Here is a 13,310-nt window from a genome sequence, read left to right as displayed (position 1 = left end):
GTGAATTCTGAAAGTTGTATGAATTGTTGTTATTGATTCCCCCATTTTCTAGCTTTTATTCTGTGTTTCTAGGCTTGGATTTGGGCCGAAAATAGGTCCAGAAATTGCTGGGGGTGACTTCTGCAATTTTCTGCACGTGGCGTCCGTCAAGCTTGCGCGTGGGTCACGGGTTCGCGTCATTTAGAGTTTTTCCTTGTCACGCGTACGCGTCAGTCATGCATACGCGTCGTTTGTGCTCTGCACCAAGCACGCGTCCGTGTTGTCCATGCGTGCGTGTCGCTGCCATTTTGCGCTAGGCGTGTCCGCATCGTCCATGCGTACGCGTCACTGCCATTTTCTTCAAAACTCCCTTTTCTACGTTCTTTCCATTTTTGCATGTTTTCTCTCCGTCCTCTAAGCCATTCCTACCCTACGAAGCCTGGAATTACTTAACACACATATCACGGCATCGAATGGTAATAAAAGATAATTAAAATAAATATTTTTAAAGCATAGGAAACATGTTTTCACATATATCATAGAATAAGGAAGGAATTGTAAAACCATGCAATTCATATGAATAAATGGGTGAAGAATTGATAAAACACTTAATTGAGCACAAGATGAATCATAAAATAGGGTTTATCACTGATGGTTGTTGATAAACCATTATTTTATGGTTTATATTGTGTTTAATTGTGTGGTTTTATCAAATCTTTACCCACCTATTCATTAAATTAGCATGTATTTACAATTCCTTCCCAAAATTACTCCATGGTTGAAAACTTGCTTCCTAGAGACTTTTAATTATCTGTTTTAATTCTCCTTTATTCCATTCGATGCCGTGATCCGTGTGTTAAGTGTTTTAGGCTTTATAGGGCATGAATGACTTGGAAATTGGAGAGGAGGTTTGCAAAAATGGAAGGAACACAAGAAATTAAGGAGATGACCAGCGAGAAATGACGCGGGCGCATGGCTCACGCGACCGCGCGAAATAGAGGAAATTGCAGTGACGCGCTTGTGTGCCTGATGCGAACGCATGGATTGTAAACTGCACAAGTGACGCGAATGCGTGGACGATGCGCACGCATGGCAAGGCAAAACGCTGGATGACGCGAACGCTTGGATGACGCGATCGCGTGACGTACGCGATCTGCAGAATCTGCAGAATTCGCTATGGGCGATCTTGGGCCCTGTTTTGACCCAATTTTCGGCCCAGAAAAGCAGATTAGAGCCAGGGAACATGCAGAGACCATGGGACGACATTCATTCCGCATAATTTTAGTTTTAGATCTGATTTTACTCCTCCTTTAGTTTTTTTCTCTACATATTCATAGTTCTTAGGATTTTGTTTTTTTATTGCTTTTTTGATTGGGATATTGAGAAGAGTTATTACCTCCACCAAGACTTCATCATTCTAGTTTCGTTTCCTTACTTGTCACTTACTCTTTCATATCCTTAATTTGTTCAGAATTACTATTGGATTATTTTTTAGAATTTATTAATACAAGAACTATTTTTATTTTTAATTGGTCTCTTTGATTATTATTATTTATCATGCCTTTCTTTACTTTCCTTTCTTATTTTATGAAGTTTACATTCATAATGAGCGAGTAGTTCCATAACTTGATTGGGAGTTGATTGAAAGGAGGACCTTGAGTTGGAATGCTCAAGAGTAAAATTATAATTGGGTTTATCATTGGGTCGCCATCTAGTCACTGATACTAGTCCTTCCCAAGGGAGAGGATTAGAACTTGTGAATAGAAACTGACTTCCAACTTGCTTAACTTTCCTTTATCTGGTAAGGGATAACTGAGCAGAACAACCTTCAATTATCAATTGATCTTGGGAGAACTCCAACAAGGATAGGACTTCCGACTAATCTACTCCCGGTCATGTTTTTTATTTAAATTACATAAATTCTCTGATTTAATTTCCTGTTTATCAACTCAAACCATTTTAGAAAACATCTGGTTAATAAAATAGCACATTTTTCCGCAACTCGTTCGGAGACGACCTGGGATTCATACTCCCAGTATTTTAATTCTAATTTTGTGACAACCCCTTCTAAATTGATAAGCGGATTTTTGGTTGGTTAAGAACTATACTTGCAACGCATCTCTTATAATAATTTCTTAACTCGCCAATTTTCACCACGTCAATTTTTGGCGCCGTTGTCGGGGAGTTGCAATAAAGTGCTAAGTTATTGATTGGAATTTATTTAATTGCATTTATTTTTTTTCTACTATGAGCTGCATGTTTCTTTCGTTAAATGACGTGTTCACTTCCTGATCCAAGCTTGCTAGTATTTGATCCTGAGATTGAAAGAACTATTTCACGTATAAGGCAAGCTCGGCGTTGGTTAGTCCTCCCCGAGGGTGAATCTGAAACGTCACGTAAGGAAGAAACAAGCTCCCTTTCTACTGATTCGGTTGATTTACGTGCAGGTGACATGACAGCACCTAGGAGAGTTGCTATCCAGGAGGCTGGAGCCCCTAATTTTACAATGCAACCGTTTCAAGCGCATCACCCAGCAGTGGCTACAGATTTTGAAATAAAGACTGCACTACTCAACTTGATGTCTAAGTTTCATGGCTTACCTGCTCAAGAGTCTATCGAGCACCTTAGGGATTTCCAAGCAGCCTGTTCTATTGTCAGGCGTGATGGTGCAGATGAAACTTCTATTCTGTTAAAAGCCTTCCTGTTCTTGCTTGAGGGAAAGGCGAGAGAGTGGTACTACACTCAACCCGCAGCAATTGTTTCTGACTGGGATACGCTTAGAAGATAATTTTTGGAAAAATTCTTTCCAGCTGAAGTTACTAATAAACTGAGGAAAGATATTTCCATGATTGTTCAGGACGAGTCCAAGACTCTCTACGAATACTGGGAGCGCTTCAACAATCTTCTGGAAGCATGCCCCCACCATATGATTGACAAGATATAAGACCACATTGGAAAGTGCTAGCAAGAGGCCTCAAGATAAGACCACATTGGAAAGTGCTAGCAATGGGTCTATGAAAAAGTACAAGACCACTGATGAGGCATGGCAATTGATCAGCGACTTAGCTGAATCTACTCGGAATCACAGGCAGAAACAAAGCCGGTCAAAAGATATTGCAGAGGTATCTTCTAGCAAGGAGACTACTGCTCTGACTCAGAGTATATGTGAAATGACCAACTTACTGAAGCAGATGCAGTTGAATCAACAACAAGCGCAGCAAAGCCAACAGTTAGTCCCACAGAGAGTGTGCGGGATCTGTGCTGATTATAGCCATTATACTGATTATAGACAACACTGTGGCAGCCACTCATAACTTCTATGACCGCCCCAACCAATGATACAATCAAGGTGGCAGCTACAACCATGGATGGCAGGACAATTCCAACCAAGGTTGGAGAGATAATTCTAACCAGAGTTGGAGGGACAACAATAAAAGAGGAGCCAGAGACAATCAAGGAAATCATAGGTGGAATAATAACAATAACAGGCAGCAGAACCAGAACCAGCCTTACAGAGCACCTCACCTGAGGCAATCCCAAGGAGCACAGCACAACCAACAACAAGTTCCGCAGATCACTCAATCTAATTCCTCTCCGAGTGACGAGGCGCTTCAATCTATTGCGCAAGGACAAAGGAACATAGAAAGTTCACTTAACGGTCTAACATCCACTATACAAGCTCTCATCTCTCAGCTGGGATCATCCAATACTTCAACTACTCAACATGCAAGCTCTAGTGGAATTCCTTCTCAACCCTTACCCAATCCAAAGGGTGGCATCAATGCCATCACCCTAAGGTCTGGAACCACACTGCAAGAGAGGAATCAAGAGGAGCTAATCCCAACAGAACACGCCTCAGCTGAAGAGGTGGTGGAAGTAGAGGATGCTGAAGAGGAAGAGGACATATAAGACATGGTTAAAGAAGAAGAAGCTCAACCACAGAAAGAAGCACCAAAGGATGCAGACGCTACATAAAATATCCTTCTTATTCCATTTCCACAAATTTCAAGGAAGCCTAGGAAGCAGATGGAATTTGATCCCAAAATGGTAGAAATATTCAAAAAGATTGAGGTAACTATTCCCCTTTTTGATGTTATTCAGCAGGTACCTAAATACGCAAAGTTTCTAAAAGATTTATGTATACATAAAGACAAAATTAATGAATTAGAAACTATTCCTTTAGGTAGTTCTATATCTGCTTTAATGGGAGGTATACCTGAAAAGTGTAGTGATCCAGGTCCATGTATGGTTAATTGTACTATTGGTGGTGTGATATTTTCTGACTGCATGTGTGATTTAGGAGCATGTGTTAGTATAATGTCTTTGTCTATATATGATACTTTGAGGCTCCCTCCCTTAAAAAGGTCGGCAGCTCGTTTTGTGTTAGCAGATAAAAGCATTATTACAGTGGTTGGAATTGCTGAAGATGTATTAGTGAGAATTAAGGGGCTCACATTTCCCATTAACTTCTATATCCTGGAAATGCCCCCTAATGACTCAGGAAGGCCATCATCAATCCTGCTTGGAAGACCATTCCTGAAGACTTCAAAGTTCAAGCTGGACATATTTTTTGGAACTTATTCTTTTGAAATAGATGGCATAATAGTGAAATTCAGTTTAAATGGAGCTATGAAGCACCCTACGGATGATCATTCTATCTCCCAGTGTGACATCATAGATGAAACCGTGGTTGAAGTTCACCAGGAGGAATCAGAAGAGAAGTACACAGGACAAGGTCCAAATGTGGGGACACTTTCAGAGGACGATGAGGGCACTTTGCCACTATCACCAGGTCCAGATGATCCAGAGCCTGGCCATAAGCAGAAATTAGAATTAAAGCCCCTCCCTCCACACCTCAAGTATGCTTACCTTGAGGACAAGCAGAAGTTTCCAGTTATCATTGCAAGGGAACTCACTTCTCAACAAGAAGAACAACTACTCAATGTGCTGAGAAAACACAAGAAAGCAATTGGATGGAGCCTGGCGGATATAGTAGGCATCAGCCCTCAAGTTTGTGAGCACAGAATATTTCTAGAAGAGAGAGAGAAGCCCATCCGTCAACCTCAGAGAAGATTGAATCCCACCATCTTAGAAGTTGTCAAGAAAGAAGTGACCAGGCTACTTGAAGCAGATATCATTTACCCCATCTCAGATAGCGAATGGGTCAGTCCAGTACAAGTGGTGTGATAAACGAAATTTATCATGCCGATATAGAATTCAATAATGGATATAATCGTGAGTATAGTCTAATCGACATTCAAACTTCGCATCAAACAATCCTACAATCTATAACCGAGAGTACTAGTCCCCCGAGTCGTCCTCCCTTGGAATTGCTAGAGCATGCATCTTATCGATTAGGAAGCCTTGTTGTGGTTCTTTTGAAGGTTTAGCAAAATAAATGGCAAACAAGCGATCAATTTATAAAAGACTTGGCCTAGGGTTGGCATTAGAAATTCTATCCTTATAGTCCCGTCAATGATGACAACAATTAGGCCTTGCTTCATTTAGTTAACCCCTAGGTATAGAGAAAAGTCAAATGAGAGTAACTAACTTGAGTCACAAGTCCTAGTTTTCACCTTAGGGAAATCTAGCTTTAGTGCACTCCAAGTCAATTAGCAATTTCTAATTCCAAATCAACAATTGACATAAACTATTCAACTCTTTCTAATGACTCAAACCCTATGCCAAGTAAGAAACTTTTACTCCATAACTAATGTTGGCATTTTATCAAACAATTGATGAGCAAGGATAAAAGGCATAGTAAAAAAATGAGAAGGAAGTAGAATTAAAAGTGCTTCAACACAAGAAACTAACAACAATTAACAAAGAACAAAAATGGAAATGAACTTCTCAAGAAATTGAAAAAAATCCAAAACTACAAAGTTGAATCTAGGATCTATGAGGATTGAGCAATTACAAGCACTAATTGAGATTGGAGAAGAAGATCTATAACATGAACAAATGAATTGAGAATTGCAATGGATCTCACCAAAGTGTGATTTGAAAATTCAGAAAATGGATGAAGATGAACCCTAATGAGAACTTGGAATCTCCCTCTCTCTCTCTACCCAAGAGTGTAACTAACAATAGCCAAAAAAAATCTCGAACCATCTAAAAATGAGCCAAAAGTCCTTAACCCTTCAACCCTTAGTCTTCTTAAGCTCTTCCCGCCAAGGCACTTCCCCCAAGATGAGATCTCCAACTGTCTCCACGCCCAGGTCACGTGACTTCTAAAAAAAATCATGTTCGAGCATCGGCGCGTACGCGCAAAGCACGTGTGCGCGCCATTGGGGCATCTTGCAATGTGAGCGGAGGCGCAGCGTACGCGTGGGCGCCCATGGGGGTTATGGCCTAGCCGCTACACAAGCCGGCTCGTGGCTTGGCTTCTGGCTTTGACTTCTAGCTGCGCAATCCACGCGGGCGCGCCAAGTATGCGCACGCGCCCTTGCTGAAGTTTCCAAAGCTCACTTTCTCATGCTCCTTTCCTTCGCGCTCATTCTCCTTCTCTCTTCCGGTTCATCCCTGCCCTATATTCTGAAACCACTTAACACACAGGTCACGACATCGAACGGCATCAAGAGAAGATTGGAAATGTATCTAATTTAGTACAAAATAAGCATGTTTTCATCCATGAGGCAAAAGTTAAGAAAGGAACACAAAGTCTTGTATTTTCATATGAAAAGCGTGTGGAATCATTGATAAAACCCCTGAAATCGATACAAGATAAACCCTCAAAATGGGATTTATCAACCTCTCCACACTTAGATTCTAGCATGTCCTCATGCTTAGAGAAATGCAAGAGAAACGCAAAAGACCGAAGGATCATAGAGGTATAAGACTCATGAGGTGCAACCTAATTACGTGAATGCAACTACGACTAGTGCTACCATCTACTTGGTTTGGAACAAATCAACCTTCCTAAGACATATGCAAACATATGGGGCACGGTGGCGGTCAATATATGGGATTCACCAATTTTTGAGCATCAAGTGCAATATATGCAACTTCGCATGAAGCGTGCTCGTGAGAGCCAGGAATCATGAATTAGAGCCTTCGAACCCTCACCGGAAGTGTTTACACTCTATTCGCTCGAGTGTCTAGGGTTGATTCTCTCAATTTTCTCCTAATCATGCTTTCCAAGATTTGTTCCTCATCTAATCAATCAACATATATTTCATGCATGCATACATCTATCATGAGGTCTTTTCTTTGGTTGTAATGGGGCTAGGGTCAAGATAGGATGCATATATAGTTAAGTGAGCTTGAAATTTGAATCTTTGATAAGCTTTAAACTTTCCACCTAACCTATGACTTCCTATACAATTGAGTTCTAATCTGACTACCCATTCTTCACTTTTTTGCATACTCATGTATTTTCTTTTTCATTTCACAACACTTATGCATTGATCTTATTAAGCTGCACTTTGCTTTAGGGCATTTTGTCCCCCTTTTTTTTCTCTCTCTCTTTTTTTTTTCTCTTTTTTTTCTTTCTTTCTTATTTCTATTTTTTTCTTTCTTTTCACATTATTTTTTTTTCTATTTTCTTTTTTTTCATTTGTTTTTCTCATTTTGTCAATGCATAAGGTTTTACATTTGACCAATACATGAGTATGTACCCAATTCCCAATATTTTCAATAACAATACAAAACTACCCCTTTTATTCCCCCAATGTCCCAAGGTTCCCACGCTTGAATGATACTCACACACACACTAGCCTAAGCTAATCAAAGATCTAAATGAGGACAATTATAGTTTTCCGCTTTAGGCTTGTAATGTGCTAATTTAAAGAACAAGTGGGTTAAGCGTAGGCTCAATTTTGGCTAACAAGGGAAGATAGAGGGTAAGGCTATTTGGTAGGTGGGTTAATGAAGTGATGGCCTCAATCATATAAATGCATGAATACAAGGAATAATGGACATATAGACTCAAACAAAGCAAGGATTACACTCATAGCGAGAAAACAATTGCACACAAGAAGGAGAATAAGTGACTATAAGATGTAGCCACAAAACAAGGCTCAAAGCTCACTAGCTTGTATTCTTAACTCAAAATTTATGTTCCAAAATACAGTTCTTCAAGCGAGTTTGGCATCAAGATATTCAAAATTAGCAATGTCAAGGTTGCCCCAAAGTATTAGTTTCCTAAGAGAGAGTTTCATTGTTCCAACCAAGTAAACTTATTATGCAAATGATATCAAAGAAAACCTAATCATGCAACTTATCCTACTACAAAGGGGTTTAGAAAACGAAAATTTATTTGGGTGTTACCTATAGAGATCGGTCGGCCGACCTCCCCACACTTAAAACTTAGCACGGTCCTCCGTGCTAGAGGTGATGCGCAATGGGTGGCAATGGCCGAGTCCCGAGTGTCCTTCATCTCCGTTGTCATCGCCACTTCCGCTTGGAGTTGCGGTGGATGTGGAGATATCGGGTTCCTCCATAGGTGGGGTGACAATGTGATGTGTGTTTTTGTGGAAAAATGAATTTCCAAAACACCTAAAACTAACCGGCAAGTATACCGGGTCGCATCAAGTAATAAAACTCACGGGAGTGAGGTCGATCCCACAGGGATTGATGGATCAAGCAACTTTAGTGGGTGATTAGTTTAGTCAAGCTAACATTTAAGTGAGATTGGGTGAAATTGTAGCCAACAGAAAGTAAATGACAATGAATTTAAAGTTGCAGAGTGTAAATTGGCGAGTAACTTAAAGAACAAGAAATGTAAATTGCAAGAATCTTAAATTGCAAGAAAAGTAAAATTGCATTAAATGTAAAGGGGAGTGGGTGCTGGAAATTAAAAGAAAGCAGAAGATCAAGTGACTGGAAAGTTAAATTGCAAGAAGAATAAAAGGAATTAGGATTTGGGATGCACAATTAAACAAGGAACTATGCAGAGCAATAAATCCGAGGAAGTAATAAAAGAAAACTAAGAGGAAGAGAATTCAATTCTCCTTCCCCAAGACTCAAAATCTCAAATTAACTCCTAACCAAAAGCTCTCCCAAAATCACTTAGTAAAAACTAAAACGGAAAAGCTCTTTTAAAACTTAAATCCTAAGCTATTTATACACTTTCTTCAAATGGTCTTCAAAGCTCTTTTCACCTATCATCAATCAACCAAGCACATCAAAGCTATGCTCAAAATCATGAGATTGTTATTCTTTCATAATATATAACAATTATAGCACAAAATCTCATGAAAATGTATTAATTTATCCATGGTTGATTGAATCAAAGGAAACATGAAATTCTACCCAATTGGCTTACTTATGGCTCAAGAAAGTGCATAAAACCTATTGAAGACAAAGGAAAAAGCATAGAAAAACATGACATGGTGACATGTCATCACAATGCTTAGAAGTTTCTTCATGTGAGCATATCGGCGTTGGTTACGCCTCTCATAACGGTCCAACTTCTTGTGAAGGTCTTCAAGGCGTTGGGTGGCTGATTTTTGTGGCGTGGATGATGTAGTGGTGTTGCGAGTTGGTGTGGGTAGTCCAATGTCCTTGGTGACTTCCGGAGGCTTGAGGCACCTCTTGGTCGGGATAACATCGCCCTCGACCGGGATTGAGGTCCTCCTATCCTTAGTCTCACGGTGGACGCCGGCTGCCGCCACTAATTTGGTCACCATAGCGGGGAATGGTAGATTTCCCTTGGCATGAATGCGCCCCATGGATTGGCGAATGGCATGCGAAATGTCGACCAGTTTCTCGGTTAAGATGCACCATATCAATAAGGCAAGCTCGGCGGTAATGGATGACCCATGGGTGCTCGGGAGCACGTAGTGAGCTAGAATTTGGGCCCATGCCGTGGCTTCTTGAGTGAAGAAGCGTGCATCTAAACCTTTTGGTCTTTGCTTTATGGTCCCCCGAATCCAACATGCTTCGGGTGAGGCAATTACGTGGAGGATTGCGTTCCAATCGAACTCACGGTCGTCGCATGCTGTCAAGACTTCTTGATAGGCGTCATATCCATCCGCTAATGGCCCAATCCGAAGGACTCCTCGGATGGCTTCCACTGTGATTGACACTTGCTTCCGGCGCACAAAGATTGATGTGAGAAGGGGTGAGTGGTAGTTGGTGTAGAATTCCACCACCCATGATAAATTGACCTCCTTGGGTTGCCTCAAGAGGAACCTCCATTGCCTCCGGTCAATGTGTGGCATCACTATCGGAGTGAGGTGGGCCGAGAGGACTAGAAGAGGCTCTGGGTGATAATTCTTTTCAATCATCCTTGAGTAAACAAGTTCGCAGCAGCGGTTAGGGAACTTGTTTGGATCCTTCGGAGGATTGTCCTTCTCTAGAACATCAACGGGGCCCTTAGCCTTCTTTAGGAGTGGCTTGGCCGTTAGTTCCTGGCGTGCTCTATTGGATGCTGGCTTCTTCGGGGCTTTTCTGTTGCTCTTTTTGATGACCATCCTATGATAGTAAAGAAAGGAGATAACATCAAACCCAAAGAGGCGTAATTGAATATGATTATGCAAATGAGAAATTGTGCCGTAAGAATATGGGTATCCTTATTACATGACAGCTGCAACATGTAACGAAGATAATATGTGATGAGCAAGGCAAATCATTAGCATGTGGTATAGGGGTAGTGTAGGCATGCAAGGAAAAGGCATGAGAAGCATACACCCTCAAATACCAAAAGTGGGAAGCAATTTATGAAATGGTGAGTGGGTGGATTGTAGAAGGTGAAGGTGCACCCAAAAGTGGCTAGTTAAGAAGCAATGAGTCACAATGAGTTCAAAAAGTATCATGTATGCATTTCTTCAAACACTTGGGGTGCATCCCTTCGTAGTATGTAAATAAATGGGGGGGGGGAAGCAATGTAACATTCCACAAACCAACATTAATCACTACAATGCACAGTGGTTATAAGAAAATCATGCAACACATCTCATCCATCAATGCAAGAGAAGTTGTGACTCAAGAGAATGAAATTAACTGACTAAGAAGGAAAAGAGAGAAGTAGAGCAAGAGGGGAGCCTAGTATAGTACCTTGAGAGAGATGGAAAAGGGTATAGGGTATGGGGGATGAAGTTGTGGGTTGGAATGATGGAGAATGGAGGGGGCAATGTAGGGGCCACCGGAGGTGGTTGGTCGCCGGAGGTGATGGTAGGGGGTGGTTATTTTGGGAGGGGAAGTAGTAGTAGGTAAATGGGTAGTAGAGGAGGTAAGAAGAAAAAAAGGGAGAAGAAGAATGAAGGGAGCAAGTGTGCTCCCCATTATGTTTACGTCGGTCATCCACGCGTGCGCGCACGGGGCGCGCAAGCGCAAGGAAGCGGGGTGGAGTGATGGCGCACGCGCGCACGGTGCGCGCGCGCAGCAATGTGATTATGCCCCATGCTTGAGATGGGCTTGGGGTTGGATTAACTCTCTGGAATATGTACCAGGATTGCACAGGGGCAAGGGACGCGTGCGCGGCATGGGCGCGTGCGCGTGCCTCGCGTTGTGGGCATGTGGGCGCGTTGGCGCCTAGTGCGCGCACGCGGCGGAGGTGGTGGGCTGGTGGCTTAGTGCAGGCGCGAGAGTGGCTTAACTCTCTGGAATATGTACCAGGAGTGCACAGGGGCGATCGGCGCGCGCGTGCGAGGTGTGCTAGCGCGTCGATCTGAGGATTCATCAAGGAGTGCGTACGCGCCCTGTGCGCGCACGCGTGAGCGGCCTGTGCCTCAGGCATGGTGCGGGCGTGAGAGTGGCCTAACTCTCTGGAATATGTATGGAGGGGTACTTCTTGCAATCCACGCGTCCGCGCACATCGCACGTCCGCGTGGATGGTCGGGACTGCTTCATGGGCGCGTGCGCGTTAGGTGCGCGCACGCGCGGAAGGGTGCCTTTTTTCAAGGTTGCATGTTCTCGCACCACTTTCAGCATTCCAACCCTCCAAACAACCACTTTAGGTACTATAGAAGGATAGTTTGACATGATAAAGTACCAAATGAACTCAATAAAAGAAACAAAATTCGAAACGAAATCTAGCTACAACTTCATCGATCACCTAGCTACCAAACATGAAGTCAAGTAGTAAGCAAGTATCAATCAAAGAAGAATTCAATGGCTATGTACAAATGGTGGATCTTACCATGGTGGGGTGTCTCCCACCTAGCACTTTTGTTTACCGTCCTTAAGTTGGACGTCCACTAGCTCAAAGCTTTTGTTCAAGAGATGCATCCCTCAAGAGGAACAGTTCAAATTCCTTGGAGTTCTTTCTTTGCTCACCATAGTACAATTTGAGACGGTGCCCATTTACCTTGAAAATGTCCGGACTTGATGGGTGGCACAAGTGATAGACCCCATAAGGTTCTACTTTCTCTACTTGGTAAGGTCCATCCCATCTTGATCTAAGCTTTCCAGGTAGTAATCTCAACCTTGAGTTGCAAAGGAGCACTAGGTCACCGGGTCCAAATTCCCTTCTCCTAATGTTCTTGTCATGAATGGCTTTCATCTTTTCCTTGTAGAGTCTAGAATTGTCATAGGCTTCTAATCTCAAGCACTCCAATTCCTTTATGGCCCAATAAGCTTTGTGTTCAATTTCTACTGGTAGATGGCATGCTTTACCATATACAAGTCTAAAAGGGCTCATGCCAATGGGTGTTTTGTAAGCCGTTCGATATGCCCAAAGTGCATCGGAGAGTTTAGCGCTCCAATCTTTCCTATTCGGCTTCACAATCCTTTCCAACACATGTTTTTCCCGGTTAGACACCTCGGCTTGGCCGTTTGTCTGAGGGTGGTAGGCCGTGGCGACTTTGTGTATGATGCCATACTTTCTCATGAGGCCGTCCATTTTTTTGTTGCAAAAATGGGATCCTTGATCACTTATGATTGCTCTTGGGGAGCCAAAACGACAAATGATGTTATTCCTCACAAAAGAATAAACAACATGGGCATCATCCGTCCGGGTGGGGATTGTCTCCACCCATTTTGACACATAATCGACGGCTAACAAGATGTAGAGAAAGCCATTGGAATTTGGAAATGGTCCCATGAAGTCGATTCCCCATACATCAAAGATTTCACAAAACAGCATATTTTGTTGGGGGATTTCGTCCTTCATAGAAATATTTCCAAACCGAATGCATTGGGGACAAGATTTGCAATAGAGGGAAGAATCTTTGAGAAGGGTTGGCCACCAAAATCCGCAATCAAGGACCTTTCTTGCCGTTCTTTGGGGGCCGTAGTGGCCACCTCCTTCGGAAGAATGGCAAGCGTCCAAGATTGCTTGGAATTCGGTTTGAGGTATGCACCGTCGCACTATTTGGTCCGCTCCACATCTCCACAAATAGGGATCGTCCCAAACATAGTATTTGGATTCGCTTTTCAGCTTATCCTTT

The 13,310-nt window shown here is 42.4% G+C and overlaps 1 protein-coding gene across 1 annotated transcript; it reads right to left on the bottom strand.

Annotated features, from left to right (window-relative positions):
* On the bottom strand, positions 12,125–12,763 carry LOC107627228. Its single transcript, XM_016330080.1, has one exon. The coding sequence runs from the start codon at positions 12,761–12,763 to the stop codon at positions 12,125–12,127; it is 639 nt and encodes a 212-aa protein (XP_016185566.1).

This window comes from Arachis ipaensis, chromosome B02, assembly GCF_000816755.2.
Source record: "Arachis ipaensis cultivar K30076 chromosome B02, Araip1.1, whole genome shotgun sequence".
Classification (NCBI taxonomy): domain Eukaryota; kingdom Viridiplantae; phylum Streptophyta; class Magnoliopsida; order Fabales; family Fabaceae; genus Arachis; species Arachis ipaensis.
Note: the sequence above shows the minus strand (reverse complement) of the source record. Positions and strands in the feature narration are given on the sequence as shown.